This window comes from Cloeon dipterum, chromosome 3 (assembly GCF_949628265.1).
Source record: "Cloeon dipterum chromosome 3, ieCloDipt1.1, whole genome shotgun sequence".
Classification (NCBI taxonomy): Eukaryota; Metazoa; Arthropoda; class Insecta; order Ephemeroptera; family Baetidae; genus Cloeon; species Cloeon dipterum.
This window is the reverse complement of record NC_088788.1, coordinates 2,115,052-2,139,443: the sequence shown is the minus strand read 5'-3', so window position 1 is coordinate 2,139,443 and position 24,392 is coordinate 2,115,052. Positions and strand designations below refer to the sequence as shown.

Below are 24,392 nucleotides of genomic sequence, written 5' to 3'. Positions count from 1 at the left end.
AATTTTGGCCTTTAAATTTATATTTTAAAATTTATAAATCAAACTCAAAGAGAAAATTTATATATTTTCACCTTTTGTAAATTTATCTACTAATTAAATGAATAGAAACAAAAATTTCAAAATTAAATAAGGTCTGTTTACTGACAAGGCCAAGTCTTTGCGGAATTTAAAATTATTTAGAGTTAAAATAATCATCCTCTATGGCGAAATAATATGGTTCAGCAGCTCTAAAAATTATTTTCTTTTCCTTTTTAGCTTTTATCAAACGCAAAAGCAGACCAGAAACTTAATTAATTAAAAAATTGTGTGCAAACCTGAGTGATTCAAGTCTTTGTTTGAGTCTGACTCTGTCAGAAAGTGTTGGCTTGACGTCGACGAAGTAGAAGCGCCAGGCTAACACCGGGACAATCAATAACGTAACTGTGAGGATGGTTGTGAACCAAAAAGTCGGCTCTATCATCGCCTGCGGAAAGAAAACGGCAGTTAGATTATTGCTCACAAAGAGGGAGAGACGAACCTTTGATAAAGAGCCGACGTAGGATCCACCAAAAACGTAATTGGTGATGAATGTGAAGGCGAAATAAATACAAAGCGAGCCCCAAATGGTGAAGTGGCTCCACCACGTCCAGTAGGCGGTGTCCAGCGCTATCTGGGCGGTCACTACGATGATCAAAATCGTCGCCACCACGCTGCCGAAGAGCATGTGGTCGGACAACGCGTGGCCCTTGGGGGAAACGCCGTCGAGGTACGTGCCTGCAATCATTCAATTGTCGTGTTAACTCGGCTGTAAATCGGAAAACGTTTTATGGCATTACCATATGGAACGAGGAAGAGAATGCAGGAAGTGAAGAAGCCGTGCATGGCGGATTTGAGGAACTCCTTTTTGTTGAAAAGCAGGTCCTGGTGGCCCGGCGCGTATAATTTGGGGTAACTCAGGCTGTTCTTGTCGTTGACGTCTTGATCGAACACGCCCAACGACATGACTGGCAGTGCCGTGTAGAACAGGTTGTAGAACGAAATGAAAATGGGGTCGAACAGAGTCTGAAAAACGAACCGACGACACGCGAGATTACATTCACACTATCATTTGGAAAATAAATATAAATAATCGTTTACCTGGGCGCTGAAGCCGCAGAAAAATGCAAACCAAAAGTGGCAGAGGGTGAACGCGAAGTTCTTGTAGAAGAAGTAGCGCAGGAATTTGCACATCCGGAAGTAGGACCAGCGGCCGTGCACCAGCAGCAGTCTTTCCAGAAAGCGGAACTGCGGCAGACTATAGTCGGACGCGAGCACAGCTTGCATTCCCTCTTGTCCGCTGATTCCCACGCCAATATGCGCAGCTGAAATTTTTTAATTTTTATTTATCACCAAAACCATACAACTGACAAAAGAAACACTAATTTCCACCGCACGGTTTTTTTCGGGAAAAATTAAGCTCATTTTATGGTTTACAACGACTGGAAACTCGTCAAAATTATTTTCTTAATTTTTTAAATCGGGATTTAAGCAGATAGGGAAAATTGGGAAGTATGGGCCTTTGGCACTGTCAATAAGGGCATTAATTTTGAAAAAAAAAGAATCAAAAATAAAAAAATGCAGGAGAAAAAAGGCCGCTAAGTGCAATCAAATTTCACGTTTAAAATATTGTCAGCCACGCCAGCCGCTGGTGAAAATGGCCAGCCGCCACCTTAAATCCCGCGGCTGAGACCTCTACACAGGGTTGCAAAAACCCGCATTTTTTAATTCAATAAAAATGCATTTGTTTAAATTTATCGTTATTTGCACCTTGAACTATAATTTTCTAATTATTTGCTCATGACCTCGACTTGAAAAATTGTCAGAGGGATAAATTGAAGCAGAAATTTGCATTTTTTAAGAAATTGCGCAAGAAATTGATTGGCAAAAACCAGTGGTGAAAAACCGGGTGGTAATTAAGCAAATAATACCACCCTGCCTGTAGAAAAAAATCTTTCGCATACCTTTAATCATGGAAACGTCGTTGGCGCCGTCTCCAATCGCCAGCGTCACAGCATGTTTGTTCTTTTTGATCAGTTCGACCACCATTGCCTTCTGCAAAGGCGTCACTCTACAGCATATCACAGATTTGCCTGGAAAGAAACGCAATTAAGTGAGAATTTCGTGTGGCAATCGTGTGCTCAGGTACATTGTGAGGCGGCTTCGAGGAAGATTTTCTCCAGTTTCGGGTGCAGCGCGTGGACCAGCGAGTGGCCGTTGATGACCAAGGCGATTCCGCCGCTGATTTCCGGCTCTTCCACGCTGCAACCGTGCTGATAGTCACTCTCGCTGCAGAAAGAGAAGAATGGCGGCGTTTAGACAAGCCGACGGTACAAAAAGGCACCCAAAAATTACATATCCGAGAAAAATGCAACATTCCATGACAGTAAGCCAACATCCCAATTAAATTTGTCAGTCGATTAAAACGAAATAAGAAAATAAAAATTGTGGAGGCTAAGGCTGTTTTTGTCTACAAACTACTCAACTCAAAGTGGAATAAGCGCCAACGTTAGAAAAAATACCATGTAAACCACAACCCCTGGTCAATAAGTTGTTACGCAACCCGTGTGTCAGGGAAAGTTGACGCTTGCTGCAGTGAAACAACGTCTACACAGCTATTTTTTGGCTGAATAATTATATTTATAAGTAGGGCTGTGAATTTTAGGCGATTGACTATTTTTTTCTGAGCTTCAAATCATAGCGGGACCCTAGTACATGTTAAAAAATTCTTGGAAATGATATTATATAATTTAATATGAAACATTTTGCCTCAAAATAAAAGAAATAGGAATGTATGATCGTCTAAAATTCGCAGCGCCCTATTTATAAGGGGCATGTGAGTGTGGGTGTTGGTCTGGGAACAACAATATGCTGCTGCTGGCTGTGAGACGCTATAGGTCCTGCATACATGGTTCACCTAAAGCGTGTCCAAAAAATAAAAACACAAACTCCAAAAAATAAAAGTAACAAAGCAGAACCTGCAACATTCGGCGACCTTAAATAATTTGCCTTTTGTTGCGTGTTCTGCAGGCAAATTAATATGTTAAAAATTGTAATATTAGCAGTACAGGGCAGAAGAAGAACTACAGAATGCGCGGAAGCACCAACAACTGCCGACCGTGTGAGGTGAGGACAAAACAGTAGCTCTTCCTCTGACCTTTGCTCCTTGCCCCACCTGAAAGTGACCACGCTAACTGCGGTGGGGCCTCCGTTAACGCCGTCGCTTTTTTCCAAATTGCTGATCGCCTCTTTCAGCTTGCCCAACTGCAGCTCCACTTCTTCGAAGGTGTGCGCGTCCACGATGAACACCTCGGCCATGTCGTCCGTCAGCAGCTGACACGAGTAGCCGATGTTGATCGCCGTTTCTGAATTACACACAAATTATTAGTTTGTCACCGTATTTTTTACGAAGTTTCTGAGCCCACCAATCGACTCCTGAGGGTCGAATTAGGTAAATTGGACGTTTTTTCCGTTAAAAAAGTGTAGCGCGACGTGCGAACTTTTTTCCCGCCAAAACAATATGAATGCGAGAAGTGCGCATGCGTCAGAGCTTGACAAATATTCGTACGGGCTGTCTCTCGGCAAGTGTTCAAACCAGCTCTCACGCATGCGCGCTTCTCGCATTCATATTGTTTTGGCGGCAAAAAAGTTCGCACGTCGCACTGCTCTTTTTTAACGGAAAAAACGTCCAATTTACCTAATTCGACCCTCAGGAATCGATCGGTGGGCTCAGAATTTTCATCAAAGACGATCTTGAAAACAATTTAAATGGGAATAAACCTTGTTTGTCGCCGGTGAGGACCCAAATTTTGATTCCCGCCTGCGCTAGTTTAGAGATGGCCTGCGGCACGCCGTCCTGCAGTTTGTCCTCGATGGCCGTCGCGCCCAGCAGTTCCATGTCTTTTTCGATTTCTTCGTAGATGGCGTCCAGTTTTTCGTCCCTGTTGTCCAGCGAGAGCGCCGCTGCTTGGTGCCTGTTCTTCCAGTCGTTGAAAAAGTCGTCGTCCAAGTCTCGCACAGCCAAACACAAAGTCCTCAACCCTTCCCCGGCGAATTTCTTTGATGCAAAGAAAGAATTTTATGTTTCAACAGGCTCAAAATTACCCGGCAGCCTTTGCTTACGTTCAAGTGGTCCTGCGTTTTTATCTTTCTCGAATCGCTATTGTTCTTGAGCCTCTCGTAAATGACGTTGTCGGCCCCTTTGCAGAAAAGGCGCAGTTTGCCGTCCTTCCGCAGAATCACGGACATTCTCTTGCGCACGTTGTTGAAATCCAGAATGCAAAGCAGTTCGTAAACCTCTCTTTCGCCCATGACCTGAACAATCAGATTTTAGTTTCAAATCGGATATAAATGAATGAGCGAAAGCCCTACGTCGATGGTGATGCTGTTGGGGCTGCGCTCTTTGAAGACGAAGCCGAAATTGCGGGCAGCCGACACGAGAGCCGCTTCGTCCGGCGACTGCGCTTGGTACTCGAGTCTGCCTGCAATGCTCAAACGTTTAAAAATACTCCGTCAATATATAAACCGCTGGCTATCTAATTTACCGCTCTTTTCGTCGGGCATCACCGTGTGGCACAACGCGAGCAGCTTGAAGAAGCTGTGCACCGTCTCGTCTTTCCTGCGCACCGCCTCCAGCAGACTCTTGTCGTAGAACTTGAATTCTGGCTCGTAGTCTGGGTTGGCGGAGAAGTCAATTGGAACCGTGCCCTGCAAGAATGGGTGCGAAAATTCGCGAATTTAGATCGATTCGAAACATGCCGCGACTGCTAGAAATGGGTTGAATATATATATAAAATATGCGGAAGCTGCAAAGCTGACAAGGCAAACGCACCTATTAATCCAGAAAATAATTTATTGTGCTTGATTAAAGATGTCAAACAAATTGAAGACTGAGTTTGACGAAGTTTCTGATCTCACCAATCGATTCCTGAGGGTCGAATTAGGTAAAAAAGGATATTTCTTCCCTCCAAAAAGTCCAGCACGACGTGCGAATTTTTTTCCCGCCAAAACAATATGAATGCGAGAACTACGCATGCGTCATAGCTGGCTGGATGTGACGGTCTCTCTGCAAACCAGCTCTGACGCATGCGCAGTTCTTGCATTCATTTTGTTTTGGCGGGAAAAAAGTTCGCACGTCGTTCTGGACCTTTTGGTCAGAAAAAAACATCCACTGTACCTAATTCGACCCTCAGGAATCGATTGGTGAGCTCAGAAACTTCCTCAAAGACAGTCTTCAATTTGTTTTTCAATTTTTTAAGTTTTAAAAAATTGGATAATCGAAATCTACAAATTTACGGAACGTTTTCCTTTGGCATATTTAATTTTTTTAAATAAATAGGTGCGTTTTCCTCGTGAGAGATAAGGTGCATTCTCACAAATTGGCAGATATATATATATAAATTTTTGTCTCGGTTTGCGGTTGGCTTCCTCTGACTGAGAGTACATGCTGTTACCTCTAATTTAACACTCCCCTAATTTGCGCGGATTGGAATTAATATTCGAGGCTTTTTCTCAAAATGAAAGCAAACATCCGGGAGGGCAACACAAGCAAAATGAAGTAAATATTTATATAAGCATGCAAAGCTGACTGAGCACACTGTGTGTTGGTGACAGTGACGGAAAGCTGCACTCTAGGAGAGCGAGTGAGTGAGTGAGACAAAGAGAGAGAAAAAGAGATGAGAATCTCGCTCCTACCGTGCACTTTTTAATTGTTCTTGGCGAAACTCTCTCACTTATTCTGATAAATTCACAAAAACGGGGAAAATATTGTGACACGCGACTAGAGCCTGCTTTTAGATGGGGTGCAAAATGGTTAGAGCAACATATTGTTTTTTGTTTAATTTGAAGGAAAAAAGCTGCAAAAACCAGAGAGGTGATATGGATATGTGTATTATGAAATGTCGAGAAAGTAAACGCCTACTGAGACTCTGATGGCCAAAGTGCCCGGCGCCGAGGGGCTCTTGCTTGTCAATCCATTGTGCAGCTGCACAAAGGTGGACGGCGGCGTCGCGCCTGGCAGACTGCTCAGGCTGCTCGCGTTCTCCACGCGGCCCTAGAGATGCCAACAGAAGCAACTCTGAGTAACCCTTCTATCCACGCGCCTTGCTTGCACCGCAAATTTGCCAAAACCCTTGCCAATCCGTTCTCGCGCTCAGCTCCAGATATATTAATTGGTTCAATAATAATATATCAGACAGCTTTTTCGTTTATTTACATTTCTACAAATACTCGGAGAGCGCCAAAAAATTAGAACTGACCTCTGCGAGCTCCAAAACTTCGCCGGTTTGTTCGTCGATGATGTCTCCATAACACTTTTCACCGATCGAGCATTTGTTGAAGGTCATTATGTTTTGTGTGAGGGTTCCAGTTTTGTCCGAGAAAATGTACTCGATCTGACCGAGCTCTTCGTTCAGGGTCGTTGTTCGTGCTTTGGCCGACGTGCCGCTTTTCTCGTGGTACATGTGCTCGTCCCAGTTGATCAGAAAACTCTGGACAAACCTGATCACCTCCACACTGCCAGTCACACAGTTCGTTAATATAAAATTCGGAGATGGAATTAAAAAATGGAAACTCACCTGACATAGAGAGAAATAGGCACGACGGTGTTGAGGACTATGGCGTACGAGAAGAAAACAAGTAAAGCTATCACAGTGGCACCCTCGGTGGGGTCGGTGGGAACCAGTTTGTCCCACGGCAGGTAGATTTGGAAGTGACGGCCTGTGATCGTTTCCCAAAACCCACAGGCGATCGTACAGAACAGGCACATGGACAGTAGAAAAAATACAATCTGGAATTTTAAGAAATTTATGGGGTTTATTACAGTTCGTATGTATTTGACGAAGTTTCTGAGCGCACCAATCGATTCCTGAGGGTCGAATTAGGTAAAATGGGTGTTTTTCCGAGAAAACGAACTTTTTTCCCGCCAAAACAATATGAATTCGAGAACTGCGCATGCGTCAGAGCTGGTTTGAGCTCTTGCAGAGAGACCGCCATTACGAATGACTTCTTTGCCAAGCTCTGACGCATGCGCACTTCTCGCATTCATATTGTTTTGGCGGGAAAAAAAGTTCGCACGTCGCATTGGACGTTTTTCTCGGGAAAAACACCCATTTAACCTATTTCGACCCTCAGGAATCTATTAGTGAGCTCAGATTCTTCGTCAAGGAACAAGTACTCACCCCTATGATAATGAAGTTCAGCAATCTATCGATACTTGTGCGTTTGAACTTGGTCTTGCCCGAGTTCTGCATCAGTTTGGTGTCTTTCCCGGCGAATATGACCAGTCCGTAGCACCACTGGGTGTTCCTCAAAACGCATCCGCGGAGCACCACTTTGTCATTATCCAGGGCATAGCTGAGAATGAAATTCCCGATTTAACCTCCACAATTATTAAAGGTCAACAAGGGTATACTTACGATTTGCCCTGCCACGTAAGGACGCCCTCAAACTTGTTAAGGAGGTTGTTGGGAGTCTCGCACAAGATCTCTCCGTTGAAGGCACCAATTCTGGCGTCATCCTGACCCATTTCTGCAGTTTCTAACAGGCACTGCCGGCATTTAAGATTTGTTTCCCTGTCGGGCCGAACAAAACGAGCCGTGAGAATGAGAATGAGAAGAGGGTGCTTGTCTTTTCGCTCGCCCCCGCAAACAAACTCTCATAAGCAGAAACGCTGATTAGGCGCAGGCAGTGCGTGCGACACTGACACGATATACGCGTCTGCTTGCGAGGGGAGTTACACACAACACACATTAATTTTATAATTGAGCGCGTCATTACGCCAATGCAGCCCTTTAAAAGGTCTGTATCTGGTTTGTGAACAGCCGAAAAAATACAGGTTTTTCCCAGAGTACTAAAAACAGCTAAAAATCTTAATTTTAAATATTAGTTGAATAAATTATAATTTAAAGAAAGTAAACCCACTGAAACCACATTTTTGTCTGTTTTAAACGATTCATTAGGGTCGAAAGAGGAGGGGTGAACTATTTTTCCGATCGAAAAATGTTTTGTGACGTGTGAGGAGAGGCGCAAAGCAAAAAACCACCCATTACTTTGGCGCGCAACGCAAGAATCTTTAAATCGCTACTGCGCAGGCGTCGCCCCTCTGGCGTGCTTGGCATTGTCAGCTGATAGAGCAGGTGACAGTAGCGACATCTGCTCAAGCCCAGCAAGGGTAGTGAAGCTCACTCAGTTCGAGCAGTCACGTGACTCAATCCCGCCATCTCATTGGCTAAAAGCTTCTCCCTCCTCTTGTGATACCCCCACTCTGAGGAGTGTGACTTGCGCTTGGAGGGAGTGGAGCCAAATGAGATGCGCGCTTGCTCTCGGCCAATGAGATGGCGGGATTGAGTCACGTGACTGGTATGCTTCACTGCTCTTGCTTGGATCTGACCAGATGTCTCTACTGTCGCCTGCTCCAGCTGTAGCTTCATGTTTAGCATTGGCAGCTGATTGTGAGAGACTGTGACGTCAGAAGAATGACGCTTGCGCAGTAGCGACCTAAAGATTCAAACGTTTTACGCGCCTAAGCAACGTGCGTTTCGCTTTGCGCCTCTACTCGCACGCCACAAAACATTTTTGGATTGGAAAAATCATGTTTCCCACCTATAACGACCTTCAGGAATCTACTGAAACATATGAAAATGTGCCTTCAGTGGATCTTTAAATAAATAAAATTTAATTTTTCAAAACAAAAGTAGGAGAAATCAACAGTAAAAATTTTTAAGGTCTTCAGACACCAAATTAAAATAAAAACGCAATTTTCCCAGCCCTTTGATTGAGTATTTTCGTCTTTAGTCTGGTAGAAAAATCAATTATGTTTTAGTGGCGGTTGCGTGGAAAGTTTAAGAGGGTGGATGCACGTGCGTGCAGCTCAGTGGAAGAATTAATCGATCGAATTACCCGTCCAACTCCGCAGTCTCAATGTAACAAAGGCCGTTGGGCTCGCTGGTGGAGAGGAGCAGCATGTCCGCCGCGACGAACTGGTCGTTCTCCATTCGGATGACGTCGCCCACCTGCACTTGGGCCCATTTGTCCTCGACCAGCTTGCCGTTGCGCAGTGTCAGCGACTTCCGGTTGTTTACTTGCGAGTCGCTCACATGTCTTTGCTGCGAATCAAAATTATATAAATTTCGAAAATGGTGAACCTTGGCATTTGCGCGGAAAGCAAGGGTTGTTAGCGTAGGTGGGGCGCGTGGGCGAGTGGGTGGATGCACTTACGTAGTCGTCGTAGGCGTCTTTGACGGCCGTGAGGGCGAGCACTCCGATGAGGGGCACGGCAGTGGTGACGGGCGTGAGTGACGAGATGGCTGGGATCATCTGCAGCACCAACAGGCAGAGGAAATAGAAATTGGCAAGCCTCTGGAACTGCTCAAACAGATTGAGCGGCAGGAATGTCAGCACCGAATACTTGGACGTTTTGATGTAGTTGTTCTGCAACACACAAGCACACGAGAAAGATCATTTTTACAGCCTATTAGCTGAGCGAAACACGTGTGTTCCTTAAATAGGAACAGAAGTACCGGCGGCAGACATGTCTGTTTGTCGTTCTGACATGTTTCCAGCGTCTTTAAATAAATCGGGGCGTTTTGTTCTCTACTTGTCCGACGACACCGAGTGTTAAAGGACGCATTTTAAAATAAATGACCGGAGATCAGTGCGGTTCATCAAGCTATTTAAAATAAAATGTGAAAAGGGATCAACCACGGTGCATATTTAAATTAAAAAAGACTGTTTCTCATGAACTGTAGGAAAATTCATTAAAAAATTTCTAGTTTTTTAGGGTGAAAAAAGGGGGTTGAAGGGTTGGCACCCTTAGTCTACTTCAGCTATCAAGGGAAGGTTGAGACAAGTCTGTCAGTTTTCGATTTTCGAAAATCGGGCTTGTAGAAGCGGAGATTTAAGCGCTCAAACATTTTTAAAAACCCGAAAAACGCCAATTTTTTTAGATTTTTTTGAAATATTAAACCAAATTATTCCATTTCAGACCTATCCAACCTATTTTTAGCGCTCTACAAGATGGCAATTTCAAAATTAAAAAAATTTGTTCTCAAAATTACCCAAAAAAAGTATTTTTGGACAAACTATTTATTAAGTGTCCTCAAATCATTTTCAAGCAAATTCGTACTAGTAATTTCATAATTTTAAAAGTCAAATTAAACGAAAATAAACTCCCAACCCATAAAAAATTTTAATTACTCCAGATATAAATATTTAAAAAGGCCTTGATTCAAGTCTGGATTAATTTGGTATGAAAGAAAGAGCGCTGCTTTGCGCCTTTATCTTTTAACCGGCGGCAGCGGCGACAATGGGCCGCGGCCTGAGCTGGAAAAAGGAAAAAGAGGTAATATACACCTCGGCGCGCGGCAGGGAAAAGCCGCAGCAATCTCTCGTGCCCTTAAGAGAGAGAGCGAGAAAGAAGGACAATCGGGGTTCGCGGAAGCAGCAGGGAGCGGGTGCACGCGCACCCGCGGCCCCTTGGCCTTGAGGCGGCGGCGGCGCGCGGTGCACGGCCGACAAGCTGGTTGCATACAGGCGTAGTAACGCAGGCGCAGTGACCCTCGCTCGCCTCGCGGCCACACACGGGCCAAGATTTCTTTGTTTGCGCCACCGGCCGGCACAACGCCACAATTCAGCTCGCTAATTACGTTACGCGCCGTCTTCGCGAAATCGCGACAACCCGGCCTTTTTTGTTCGCGTCGGGCCGGAAAATTAAGAGCCATATTATAAAACTTTGTGTCTTAAACTCGGGAAAGCGTTGATTAGCCGCTCTCTTGAGGCCGTCTCATTCGGGCGGGAAAACTTCGGAATGTCCGAAGCACACGCAATGCCGATTGGATCAATTCTAAATATAGACCGGCAATTACGGGATTTTTATATATACTGATTCATTTTTTATGACGAATACTGTTTCTCAGTGCGTGTCAAAACCAAATTATATAAGAGGGTTGATACTGAAAAAGCCTGGAAGTTAGAAATTGGTGGAGGATAGTGTCTCCTTACTTGAAATCCTATTTTATTTCAAAACAAAAGATTTTGCCACGCTGTTGGACAGATTTCGACGAGAGGAATCGAAATCCTGCCAAGAATATGTGCTCAAGCGCTGCAAATTTGGGAGAAGATTTGAATTTTAACTTTATTTTGCTGTTTGCAAATCGTAGAACAAATTGTTTATTGCATCCAACATTTAAAATAATTTCCCGCCAAAAGACTTCCATATTAAATGCCTCTTGTAAGACGCTTGCAATTTTGCCACCGATGTTTGGTGCCTAATTTTGAAGCTAAAGAGTTAATTAATCGATTTGTATTCGCAGAAATTCATCAAAAGTTGATTAAAACCGATTTAAAAGACGGAAATCAGAAAATTCTTTGCTGGAAGAATCCTCGACGCTGATTGGCTGACGTAACACGCTTGTCAAAAGCTCCCGCGGTTGCCTAGCAACAGCTTACATGTGTTGTGAACTGCGCGGAGATGCTGTCATGCGCGTTGTCAGCCAATCAGCGTCGAGAATTCTACAAGCAAAGAATTCTTGATGATTTCCGTCTTTTCTTTCGCAATTAAATCGGTTTAATGCAACTTTTCTTTGTTTCTGTGGTTATAAATCAATGTACCAACTCTTTAGCTGCAATTAGACTGCAAACAATTCATTTGAAGCCAAAACTACGTAAGTAGCCTTGTAAATTTGTGAGTAAACTGTCGTTCTGTATCGATCCAGTGCTTTAAATCACATCGGTCTATGCCTCGTCTACCAGGAAAAGCGCGACAGTTTGTAATAAATAATAGCATTGACGGCTCGGGTTTCGAGCGAGTGAGACAGACATAACAAAACCAATTAACTCCGTGTTTATATGACTTGGGTAAAAAAAATTGAAGCGAATATAAAAAGCAATGTTGAATACAATTATGATTGTAACTGCTAACTAAAATAATTTCTTGTTATCAGAAATTGACATGCAGGCTGCTAGCCTTCACTTGTGCTCAGAGATGCGTTCAATTGAGTGAGTGGTTGTCGGGACGCAAATTGGTTTCGTGTCTGCAATCAGAATGCGGCGCGGCGCCTAGCTCGGCCCAATCTCGGCGCACAGCAATTACAAATCCTTACAATTTCGCGTTCTCAATCATACTTACAGCGTAGTGGAATTGCGCGTTGAACTCTCGGTCGTTAGCCCGTATCCGCCTCTCCGTCTCTGAAACACGAAAAAAAATAAATTGTCACTTTTTATTTTATTTGTCACGACGAAAGCGTAAAAATCTACATATAACACCCTTCCGAGGTGGATAATTTAATCAGAATCCGTAAGACAAATGATTATTTAGCTGGGCAAAATTCGAGTCCCTGGGAAGCCGGCCGGGACACACGAGCGCGCATCATCTCTGCTTTTCGGCCTGGCTGCTGGCTGGCTGGCTGGCTGGCTGGCGCAATGTGCCGCATAAGCAGTTCAAGTGTAAATAGCTTTCTGCCAGCACAATGGGCACTTCTCCAGCAGCCGGCTAGAATTAATTTCATAATCGAATCGCGGCGCGGTCCCCTCGCTCTTGAAACTGACACCACCAAATTGGCTGCGAACTCGTGCAAACTAAAAGTGAAAATTAATTATTTCTTGTTTATGGCGAAAAATGTCATCGCGGACGCGTGGCGCGTGTGTCGAATTTCGCCATGTTTGCGAATCCATAGCAACACACACACACACACACTCTTTGGGGGTGTACGTCTTGCAGTGCATGTCGTGACAGAGCTTACGCCACATATATTTTCGATTCTTGCTCCGTGCCAACCAACAGCCACCGACTAACTCGCACACGTATCGATCAAATGCACACACACACACATTTATTGGGGCAATGAATTCCTGTCAGGCCCGAATGCCTCCTTTCTGCTCGAGGAAAGTGCAGGAAGTCCGCGTTCTCTCGGGCTTAAGTGCGATTTGCTTCGGAATGGACCGGCGAGTGAGCACACGAGCGGAAAACCTCAAATTCGAATGGCCCTGTGTCACGAGATAGTGGGTCTCAATGAGTCAGAAGGTTAAATAATTTCGGAACTAAAATGCGGCTGGAATTTGATTTTTGACAGTGCTAATCGATTCCTAAGTAGGTATTAACGTAGCGAGGATCTATAAAATCGAGACGGCAGCGCCAAAGCGGCAGCCAGCGGAAAGAGCCGGGGGCCAGGTAGCGATCTGTGTTGGTTCCCGCCGGTCAGAAGTCAAATATGGCGTCGAAATAATGGAGACCAATCAGGAGACAGTCCAGCGGCCAATCAGGAAGCGTTGAAAAAGAGGCGTTCCGACCTAATAATTTATTTCCCGCGAATTTTGTTACATTTCCACATGCCATCTAACGGTCGATTCGCCAATAACCGGGCTAATCAGCTGTTACTAAAGAAATAACAACAAAAATATTCAGTGTTCAAAGTTTCAGCCAGCCGGTTATAACCGGCATGGCTAAAACCGGTTTTTGCCAGAACGTTTTAGCCGGTTTTAACCGGCACTTTCCGGTTTTTTCCAATTTAAAAAAAAAATTACCTTAGTTTGTCACCATTCACGGTATTGACGGCACATTATGTGACGACAACGGTGTGCTAAATACATTGTTGTGATACAAAAATTAACAATTTTTAGGAGTCCGGAATCGTCCGGTTACAACCGGTTAAAACCGGTTTTAACCACTGGCATGTCATTTTCCGGAAAAAGACGGCATTTTGCGAACACTGAAAATATTCATTGTGCTCGATGTCGATTTTTTCGCTTGTGGAAGTTGGAAGAAGCTATTTTGTAAATAAATTTAAAAATAAATTCAACCCCCACGAGGGTTTAACTCTAGAAGAAACTGGAATAATTATTCCTCGGGTCTGTTTTGGCAAACGGAGGCTAATCCTTTATATGTTCACGTGCCAGCAGTCGGTTCGTCGGTTGGGCAAAGAGGCGCCTTAACGGCATTTTATTCGTGCGGTTCTGCTGGAAAACGCGAGAAGAGGGAGCCCATAAAGAATTCAGAGGGGCAAAAGTGAGACGCGCGCGCGAGCGACATCTAATTAATATTCCGGCTGCGAGCATTCCTCCCTTCCGACTCCCGACACGCGGATCCTCATTTTTCGCAGAAAAAAGGGTAAATGTCTTTCCAGAGACTGGCGGGCTGCTCAAAAAATTCGACGACGCAGACGCCATCATTTCTGGTCCAGACAACAACAAATGGTGCACACACGACTCGGATTTATTTCAGCCACCCCCTCCCTCCCTCCTTGCCAAGAAAAGTTGCTATGTAAAGAAGCTCGAATCCACTCCGTTGCCAATTTCTTTGTGTCTTTTGTCGAGACAGCTGACAATTTTGCCCAATACGATCGCGCGACAGTGCGAAGTGAGAATATTTAGGATTTTGCCGCCCCAGGGTTTTTCGAAATTGTTGCTTGTTATTTATTGAGTCGACATTTTGCTCAACATTTCCGTTCTATTTTCCTACTTTTGCTGCGGTTGCGTCATTCGAGTGAAATGGATAGCCGCAGCATTGAGTGGTGAGGAAATTTCCTTGACAGGCTAAAGTGCACTCGGTGCGGTGCATCTTCTTGTTTGCGAGCGAGACCAGCCTCCGCTCCGCACTTCTTGTGTCAGCCGTGCTACATAGCTAGAATTGCGTTTGATCAATTGAGTGTTTACTTATATAACATAGAAAATTCTCGAGAGTTCAAGTTGGAAAAAGAGTGTCACCGCTCCACGGAAATCCGCAACAATTTCTTTAAAGCGGATGGAGCTCATGAAATAGTATCTTTGCTGGTAAAGACCGTCTTTGACGACGTTTCTGAGCACAATAATCGATTCCTGAAGGTCGAATTAGGTAAAGTGGATCTTTTTTCCGTTAAAAAAGTGCAGCGCGACGTGCGAACTTTTTTTTCCCGCCAAAACATTATGAATGCGAGAAGTGTGCATGCGTCAGAGCTTGACAAAGAAGTCATTCGTACAGATATGGCCTCTCTGCAAGTGCTCAAACCATTTCTGACACATGCGCACTTCTCGCATTTTTTTGTTTTGGCGGGGAAAAAACGTTCGCACGTCGCGCTGCACTTTTTAGTCGGAAAAACTTTGTCAAAGACGGTCATTCACTAAAATATTTCGGTAAATGTGGGCGTGGTTCCTAGGAACTTTAAAGAATGAGGCGTGGCACGTGTTGCAGAGCTCGGGATAGTCGTAAAATTGTGAGAAAAATCGATGGAATTTTGAAATGGGGGCGTGGTTGTCCGGAAAACTGAAAAGGAGGCGTGGCATGAAAATCATTTAACGGTTTTACTGAGAGAACTCGTGGGAATCTCGAATTGGGGGCGTGAATTTCAGGAAAATTACAAGAAGGTTTGGAACGTGTCGCAAAGAGCGGGAAAATAAAGAAACTCGACTCAGAATCCACGGTAAATTTAAATTGAAGGCTTAGCATGCGATGGAAAGTGCAAAAAATCCGTAAAATTTTAAAATTTAACTGAAAATTTTGAAATGAGGGCGTGCACCCAGGAACTTTATTAAAGAAGTTTCGCAAAGCGCACGAAAATCGTAAAATTGGCATTTTTACATGGAATTTTCTTTCATCTTTGAATAAATCTAACCTAATTCGATCCTCAAGAATCGATTGGTGTGGTCAGAAACTTCGTCAAAAACGCTCTTTAATTAGATTTGTCACTCAAAAACCACTTCAAAATAAAAAAAATCACGAAGCATTAAATTGCAGGAATAAAAAAAATTGCTAAACCGTGAACAGAGCAACCGCAGGATAGGAACAAAAACAACAAAGAGTGTATTAGAGTGGCGAATGCGCGAAATTGGGTCAGTTTAATCCGGACATAGCCGATACAATAAGAGGAGCAAATAATCTGAGTTTGTCATCGCCACTTGGCGAGATAGGGCACGCGACGTGAAATATCCGCGCGCGCGTTATCTACCTCGTTGTGTATCCGCGTTCGCGGCTTATTTTATCTCATTGGCGCGCGGACAAGTCGTGTGTGAGCATAGTGAATAAGTGTGTGCACACGCCCAATTTATTGAATGCACCCAATCTCGAACAATGCATACGCGCAAACAAATACACGCGGAGAGAGAGAGAGAGCAGTGGCAGCGGCTGGCGCCTCGGGATATTGATTACAGCGCCGCGCCATATCGACCTGCTAGCATACATATCCAGCACTCGCGCTCCTCTCCTCACACACCCCAATCTGGAGTAGGGCCGAATCGAGGGTTGCCCGCCGCGAGTGCGTTATCGGGGCCTAAATCCATACATTTGCCGCCCCGGGATAACGGCCGGAGCAGAATGATCAATAAGAGAACAATTTCTTTGAACGTCAGATTTTTCAGTATAAAAAAAAATGATTTATAAAATTGCTACGCAACTTTTTGTCCGTCTCAAAAAACAAATTTTCAAATTCTCCTAATTGGTTTTTTATTTCTCTTTCTAAATTTTTCCTGACAAAATCTCACCCTTTGAAGTTTAAGGCTTGTAAATGTAAAGTTTGAGAGGTGTGGTTTTCACAGAATTCCGTCATTTTACTGTGCTCAACAATTCTGTGGTTCCTGGAAACGCCCTAATAATTTTGGTTGAATGTTAAATAAAAATCGTATCAAGTGTCCAAGGCAACAAAAGAGATGAAATCAAATGTAAGCGCAATTGGCTGTGTGTGGCGCAAAAAGCAAATAAAGCAAGCTGATGCAAATGAGGCAAGTCACGCAGCAACGGCGCGGCGCATGCACTCAATCGATGGCCCGACAAAAGCGACCCCAATCAAACACACATCGGCCGAACCAAAATTTGGCCCTTTCCCAGTTTGACAGCTTAATGCGAAAGGCTTTTGTGCGTCTGGCGTCGAATATTCATAATATGTATGTGTTTGCGGTTTGATTGATTCGACCGTTTTTTGCTCACTGGCGAAAATAAGGAGGAAGCCCGTCTGCGTCTGGGTGGGCTGCTCGACGCGCCGCCACAGCTAAAGCGCCCGCCGCCTTTGATGCCCCCGTGTGTGCCTTTGCCGCAGAGCTATCAATTATTTATCCACGGGCCAAATCACGCGAACCCACAGATCGTCATTGTTGCACTTGAAGCCGACACACTGTTGGTTCTCCCTTCTCGCAATTTCCACGCTGACACTTTCAAATCCCTTTTAAAATTGAAACAGAAAGAGAAAAGAGCAGCGCACACTTCTGGCAGGGTTATGAGGTTCTTGTTTTATTATTAAAACGGGGCCCTATTTAACCGAAAACGCCACGACTTTCTGAAATTTGCGGGTTTAACAAGCACCAAAATTTAGAATTTGAAAATTTAAAAATGAATTTACTGGAATCTTTTAATTTTGAAATTGCCATCTTGTAGAGCGCAAAAAAATAAGTTAGATGGATTTAAATCTGGAATGGAATGTTGCCTTTAAATATTTTAATAAAAAATAAAATTATTGGTGGTTTTTAAGGTTTGCACGCCCAAATCTCAGCTTCTAATTGTCAGATTTTCTAAAACCAAACATCACTAGACTCGTCTCAACCTCCCCGAGATATCCAAACTAGTGTAAGGGTGCCAACCCTTCAACCCCTTTTTTGGCACCCTAAAATCGTAAATTTTTACAATTTTTGTTCTTTTCCCTTCACTGGGGTTATCTTTCATGGGGTTGGAAAGGGGTTGACACCCTTAGACTACTTCAGCTATCTAGGGGAGGGTAAGAATTATCCAGTGGTTTGTGGTTTTTGAAAATCTGATCGTTAGAAGCTGAGATTTGGGCGTGCAAACATTTTAAAAACCCGAAAAACACCAATTTTATGGTCTTTATTTTTTAGTAATGTTTTAGGCAAAACGTTCTAGATTTTTACTAACCCAACCTAATTTTTGAAAGCTGGCAACAAAATATGTTTTAAATTAAAATACCGTGCATTTTTCTCGAAGCTGTCATAAAAATTACAAAATTGGTTTTTTCCAGCTTTTTAAGGAATTTTTACACGCCCAAATCTCAGCTTGTAACTGTCAGATTTTCAAAAACCACACACCACTAGACTAGTCTCGACCTCCCCTAGATAGCCGAAGTAGTCTAAGGGTGCCAACCCTTCAACCCCCTTTTCGCACCCTTAATAAACTTCAAATTAAGTTTATTTTTGGGTGCTCATAGCTCGAGTTCAAAATTAGACTGAAAATCTGACAGGAGCGTGTCGCATAATGTCTCGGATCTTGCAATTAATCATTCTTGCTAAATCTTCATCAAAAAATAATTAGTCGAGACATTGGGAGGCAGAGGGAGATTGATGAGGCTCAAAAAATGAATCTCGTCGTCTCTAAAAAGCACTTCACTCTATTCGCAGGCTAATTGATTGTCTGCCGTTCGACTGCGAGTTGTCATGAGTTGTGAGTGCTCGGGAAAGGTTCGAGTGCCGGTTGGCGGATGCCGGGGCATAATTGGCTCAAGAGGTAGACAACAGCTGGCCGCGACGCACAAATAACCCGACGCATTTTATTTATAAGCCCCTCAACCAACTTTCTTTCTTTCTTTCTTTGGCCAGTGACGCAAGAGAAGAGACTCTTCCGCCCCCCAAGATGGACGGATTTGTGTTTGCACGACGGCTTTGCGGCTGGAGAGCACCAATATCCGCGCGGCAGGTGCGAAACGGCCTCTATATTATTATTGGCCGTCGGGGGCGTCGCGAAATGTCCACGCCGCTCCCGGGTGAGCCGTAAAATTCGCGCCGGAATAAATTTCGCTCAAAGTTTTAATGTCGAGCCGCACCACTGGAATAAAAACGAACGGATGCAGCTTTTGGCTCCAATTCTCGACTTATTCAATTCGACGGAAGTGCTGGATTTCATCATGGAATTCTTTTATTTTGCCACTGGGCCAGTTGCCAGCCAGTAGTGAAGCAATTTGGCGAACAAACACTGGAATCAGTGCAAAGCATACACTTTGTTTATTTTTTTTCTCAAAAATTCAATGAGGGTAGTGATAAACCAGCTCACTGTTAATCCAATTATAGAAAGGAATTTAGATCTTTGATCTGCCTACGCTGAAACACAACTTGTGCGTATATCGCTGCTCGGCCATCTGCGATTTCAAAGCGAACGAACTCACCGCGAGCGAGCGAGCGAGCGACGACACGCAATTCATGCATTAAACAGCTTCAAGTGTTGTGTTGGTCCGACCCCTGCACCTGCACACATGCTATTTGTGCATATTTAATACAAAGGGAAACCGCACGCAGACACCATAGCGACGCACTGCCATGCAAACGCAACAATCCTGCACCCAACAGCTAGCACGCAACACTCTTGCACTTAAATGCAAAAAAGAAGGTTTTTTTAATTAAAGACTGTCTTTGACGAAGTTTCTGAGCACACCAATCGATTCCTGAGGGTTAAATTAGGTAAATTGGATGTTTTTCCGTTAAATACAATGAAGAACTTTTTTCCCGCCGAAAAATTGTGGTAAATGTGGGCGTGATGCCTAGGAACATTTAAGAAGGAGGCGTGGCACGTGTTGCAAAGCTCAGGATAATCGTAAAATTGTGAGAAAAATCGATGGAATTTTGGAATGGAGGGCGTGGTTGTCCGGAAATCTGAAAAGGAGGCGTGGCACGAAAAACATTTAACGATTTTACTGAGAGATCTCGTGGGAATCTCGAATTGGGGGCGCGAATTTCAGGAAAATTACGAAAGAAGGTTTGGAACGTGTCGCAAAGAGCGGGAAAATAAACAAACTCGACTCAGAATTCACGGAACGTTGCAAAATGGGGGCGTGGTTCTCGGGAAATTTATATTAGAGGCTTAGCATGCGTGGGAAATCCGTAAAATTGTACAATTTAACTGAAAAATCGCGGGAAATTTGAAATGAGGGCGTGTTTCCTAGGAAATTTAATGAAGGGGACGTGGCAAGTATCGAAAAGCGCAGGAAAATCGTAAATTTTACGGGGATTTTCATCTTTGAATCTAATTCTACCCTCAAGAGAATCGATTGGTGAGCTCAGAGAAACTTGGTCAAAGACGGTCTTTAAACAAAAACATGTTCAGTGCAATTAAAAATTCCTCGGTGTGGCGAAATGTGTCAAGCGGGGAGTGTGGAAAAAGCCACTTTTTCGCCACTGCAGTGCTTGGCGAGTGAGGTCGGCCGAGAATAATTAATTAAGCATGCACGGCTCTGTGCAGAGGCTGGCTGTTTTTTGCTTTCAAGCAGCGGGCTGCTGAGCATGCAGCTGCAAGTGCAGCCCGCCCGTCCGCTCGCCCGCCGCCTTCGCCTTGCCGTCACATAATAATAGTAACAGCTAGTATGAGACGCAAATTTGCGAGCGCTACACCAGCACAAAGCTCGCCACAAACGTTCCAACAACCAACTCGCCTATGCACATCATTCATGCAAATTAGCCTCTTAAAAACTTGATGCAACGCCGACATTGTGGCTCGGGAAATTCACGGCGCTTTTCAACTCGAACAAATTAAAAAAAAAGATTTGTACTTGCAAATTTCACAAGCTTCTTGACAAATTACACAACTTTTTGATCAAAAATCTTTTCTAACTAGGCAAACTGATTTTTTTTTTGCAAATTTTTACATGAAATGGCCAAAATAAATCTTTGTTATTTGGAAACCAAGTTAGAAATAATTAAAATTATAGCACAAGCCGTTAAATTTCTGCAATAAATTTTCCCAGAGCACTTTACTGTCAGAAATTTTAGGAAAAATCACGAAAAAAAATAAAATTCAGGCAATTTGATATTTCTTAAAGTTTTTAATTTGAAAAAAGATCATATTTTATCAAACCAAATCGAACTGTAGCGAAAAGCACCGCATTTTCTGGATTAACAGTTGCGTATTCCCCTTTTTAGTTATTATTCAAGCGGCGTACGCACGAGATCTGGCTGGGAAAGATTCGCGCGGCCCGAATTTATACAGCGTGTATCACGAAACAAAAGGCCGGAGCAAACAACAGAGGACGAAATCCGAGCTAATGGTCCTGCAGTGGTAATTTTCCAACAGATAATAACAACACAACGGGCCAATAAAACAAAGCAGGCGAGGCAGAGGCGTCCTTGAAATCGATTCACCCGCGCGCCCAATTCGAGCCGACACGCTGACGTCACGAATTAAATTTATTTTTTTTTCTCGCCGCGCCGTCAATGGGGCAACAGATTCGGGGTGGCCGGCCGGCCGGCCGGCCGCTCTCTCTCGGCGCCCCGAAGGTCGATAAAACTAGTGAGCGCGCGTGTGTTTGGGTGCTGTTTTCGGTGTCGTCGTCGATAAAGCGAGCGAGCGAGCGACTCGCTGCTCTCGGGCCAAATGCCGCAGTGGCTGCTGCAAAAACGCCGGCTCGCCTGCTCTCTCTCTCTCTCTCGCTCTCTCTGTGCGCCGCGACAATTTCCAGGGGGCCTTTTCGTCCTAGCTAATAATTGCGCATCGCCCAACGCACGCGTCAGCTCCGCGCGAAAAGCTGCGATGCACGTGTGATTGACGACGAGTTGGCAGCTGCTCGTGCATTTCAATGTACGTGTTTTCAAATTATTTTATAGAGTTCAGTGTTGTTTTAGTTACTTGGCTAAAGACACGCACAAATTTTCCGTTAAGTTTCTGTGCGTCCAACTGTCTCCTTACTAAAAATTACATTTCAAGAGGGTTTGATACTGCGAAATCCTGGAAAATGATTGGCCAATGCATGAACTTATCCCTCAGGATTCAGCTAAAGCCAAAATTGACTCAAAAAGCAGTATAAATTTTTTACAAAAGGGTCTGCAAAGGTTTCTAGCATTTACCCGCCAAAAGAATTCCATGTTATACGTTAAATGCCTCTTGTAAGACGCTTGCCATTCTGCTACCGATGTTTGGTGTCTAATGTTGAAGCTAAAGAGTTGATTAATCGATTTGTAATCGCAGAAATTCATCAAAAGTCGATTTAAAACACGAAAATCGGAAAATTCTTTGCTGGAAGAATCCTCGACGCTGATTGGCTGACGCAGCGCGCTTGTCAACAGCTCCCGCGGTTGCCTAGCAACAGCTTTCATGCGTTGTGAATTGCGCGGGAGATGCTGACATGCGCGTTGTCAGCCAATCAGAGTCGAGGAATCTTCAAGCAGAGAATTCTTGATGATTTCAGTCTTTTCTTTCGCAATTAAATTGGTTTAATGCAACTTTTCATTGTTTCTGTGGTTATAAATCAATGTAACAACTCTTTAGTTGCAATTAGACCGCAAACAATTCATTTGAAGCCAAAATTACTTTAGTAGCAGTGTAAATATTTGAAAAAAGTGGCTTCAAAGCTTTGGAAAAAATTGGAAACATTTGAATTTTTACTCTAGCAACGTCCTGTTTTAATTTAAAAAAATTGTTTACTACATCCAATGTTCAATTTACGCCTCTTGTATCAATCTACTTTCAAAATATCACTTTACGGATAAAATCAGAGAAATGTTTTCGTTGACAAAGTTGAGCCGCGTTCAAACCACTTACTGAAGCCAACAATGCAATTTCATCAATTGTTGCCCTTGTTGCAATCGACTTTGAGGGGCTTCGGATGTTATTTGTTCTGCATAAAATGCATGCAAATGCTATATCACGTCGTTGCATGCACGTAACTACAAGTTATTTTTAATCATTGCAGAACAGAAATACATATAATTAGCACAGTATTCCGACACGAAGCGAGCATTCCTTCCACCGACAAACTAATATCGGGCGTGATGATCAAAAGTGCAACAGAATTCCGTGCCGGCTACTAAATTATTAAGCAGCCGCGAGCGCACGGAAGCAGCGAAAACGCGAGGGAAAGAAAGCAGTTGTTGACAAATTCCCAGAAAGAAATATCGGACGGCGTCCTTGGCCCGCAGCTTGGACAATGCCAACAACCGCACGCAACACACCCCGGGACGCGTAGGGGTGGCGAAAAGCTGTCCAAAAACGTTCCAGATGTATTTCTTATTTTTTTTCGGACAGCTAACCATTAGCGAGAGTGTGAAACATGGAGCACGCGATGGGCCGTCGCGCGAACGCAAAATGCGCATTTATTTGGTGCGAAAAGCTTACCGAAGGTGAGGAAGCCCCGCAGGTACTCGCACGAATCCTGTGGCGGGGGCTGCTCCGTGGCCGACGAGGGCGAAGGGGTCGACGGCGCCCGGTGGCGCGCCGACGCCGACGACGAGCTCTTCCAGACGACCAGTTTGCCCAGCACGCTCAGCAGACTGGACCTGATTGTCAGAGAGCGTGCAAACAAACGCACATATTGCACCACCGTCATTGCATTCACGTCGCGAGGGTGGGAGGCGGGCAGGGGGTGAGAAATGAAAACCGACGCATCTTGGTCATTTCAAATAAAATCAGTAATTATTGCGGTTGTCGTTCTGTGAGGAAAATAACTATAGATTTTTGTTTAATTTATTTAAAATTTACACAGGAGGGAGGAAAGGGAAAAGGGGTGAAGAGAGAAGAGAATATATATTATGCCACAATGGAGGAAAGAAATAAACAAATTTGCATGTGGCACATCTTCTTCCCTTTCCTTTAAATTTCATTTATAATTTCTTCAAAATCTTCCTAATAAAAAACCTTTCTAAAGACTTTTCTTTTGTTTAACTGTTGTAGATACAGAATAAACAACAATAAATAATCAAAATATACAGCTTAGGTTCTGTACAAAAATTGTCCGATAGAATAAGCCATTGACGCCAACTTTTGCCCAGAAGTCGAACAAGTGCAAAGAAGCATGGCGTCCCTGGGGTCTTGAGCAACGAGTAAGACTCGCGAAGCTGATTATCTCCGCATTTTTTGCTAAGATCTATGCATAATATTACATCGATAGAAAGCTGACAGATTGCGCTTGACCATATTATTATAGCAGATTTAACTTTCTGTACGACTTCTTGTTTACATACGATATTACCAACATAAAAGTATGGCAAAACGACTATATGTGTGACTGCGCAGTAAACGTATGCGCATTTAAAGCATGCGCAGTAAGTTCAAATCGGTTCTTAAACTCATAGGCAGGCCAAAACTCATCACTGCGCATGCGTGACCCAAATTAAACCTTCTGCGCAGTCGTAATTCCCACCGGGGTCCGGATTGCGATTTGTGTTTGGTTCCCGCCGGTCAGAAGTCAAAATGGCGTCGAAATAATTGATGCCAATCAGGAGACAGTCCTGCAGCCAATCAGAAGCGTCGAAAAAGAGGCGTGCCGACCTAATAATTACATTCCCGCGTATTTTGTTACATTTCCATTGGCCTGATGTGCCATCTAACGGTCGATTCGCCAATTACCGGGCTAATCAGCTCTTAGTAAAGAAAAAAACAAAAATATTCATTGTGCTTAAGCTATTTTCATGATAAATTTCATTTTCCCGCCGTTCTCTACCAGACGCCATAACTGACCGTCGCGTGAATCCGTGAATCCAGCCCCCGATGGAAA

At 43.9% G+C, this 24,392-nt stretch overlaps 1 protein-coding gene across 5 annotated transcripts in view; it reads right to left on the bottom strand.

Moving 5' to 3' along the window:
* Window positions 1–24,392, bottom strand: part of ATP8B (ATPase phospholipid transporting 8B) — a 51,427-nt gene that overhangs the window by 2,455 nt on the left and 24,580 nt on the right. For 2 of the 5 annotated variants that reach the window (XM_065486057.1, XM_065486056.1), the window contains exons 3-21: window positions 12,140–12,198; window positions 9,232–9,444; window positions 8,914–9,119; window positions 7,431–7,586; window positions 7,194–7,368; window positions 6,591–6,802; window positions 6,273–6,528; window positions 5,936–6,067; window positions 4,560–4,722; window positions 4,387–4,496; window positions 4,138–4,329; window positions 3,796–4,072; window positions 3,173–3,380; window positions 2,165–2,304; window positions 1,980–2,108; window positions 1,117–1,340; window positions 816–1,041; window positions 518–753; window positions 315–463 (exon numbers count right to left, since the gene is read on the bottom strand). In XM_065486057.1, coding sequence (XP_065342129.1) covers window positions 315–463; window positions 518–753; window positions 816–1,041; window positions 1,117–1,340; window positions 1,980–2,108; window positions 2,165–2,304; window positions 3,173–3,380; window positions 3,796–4,072; window positions 4,138–4,329; window positions 4,387–4,496; window positions 4,560–4,722; window positions 5,936–6,067; window positions 6,273–6,528; window positions 6,591–6,802; window positions 7,194–7,368; window positions 7,431–7,586; window positions 8,914–9,119; window positions 9,232–9,444; window positions 12,140–12,198 — 3,463 coding nt within the window. Of the gene's footprint in view, window positions 1–314; window positions 464–517; window positions 754–815; window positions 1,042–1,116; window positions 1,341–1,979; window positions 2,109–2,164; window positions 2,305–3,172; window positions 3,381–3,795; window positions 4,073–4,137; window positions 4,330–4,386; window positions 4,497–4,559; window positions 4,723–5,935; window positions 6,068–6,272; window positions 6,529–6,590; window positions 6,803–7,193; window positions 7,369–7,430; window positions 7,587–8,913; window positions 9,120–9,231; window positions 9,445–12,139; window positions 12,199–23,014; window positions 23,176–24,392 lie in introns of all 5 variants that reach the window. The other 3 variants (XM_065486053.1, XM_065486054.1, XM_065486055.1) reach the window with 3 other exon arrangements.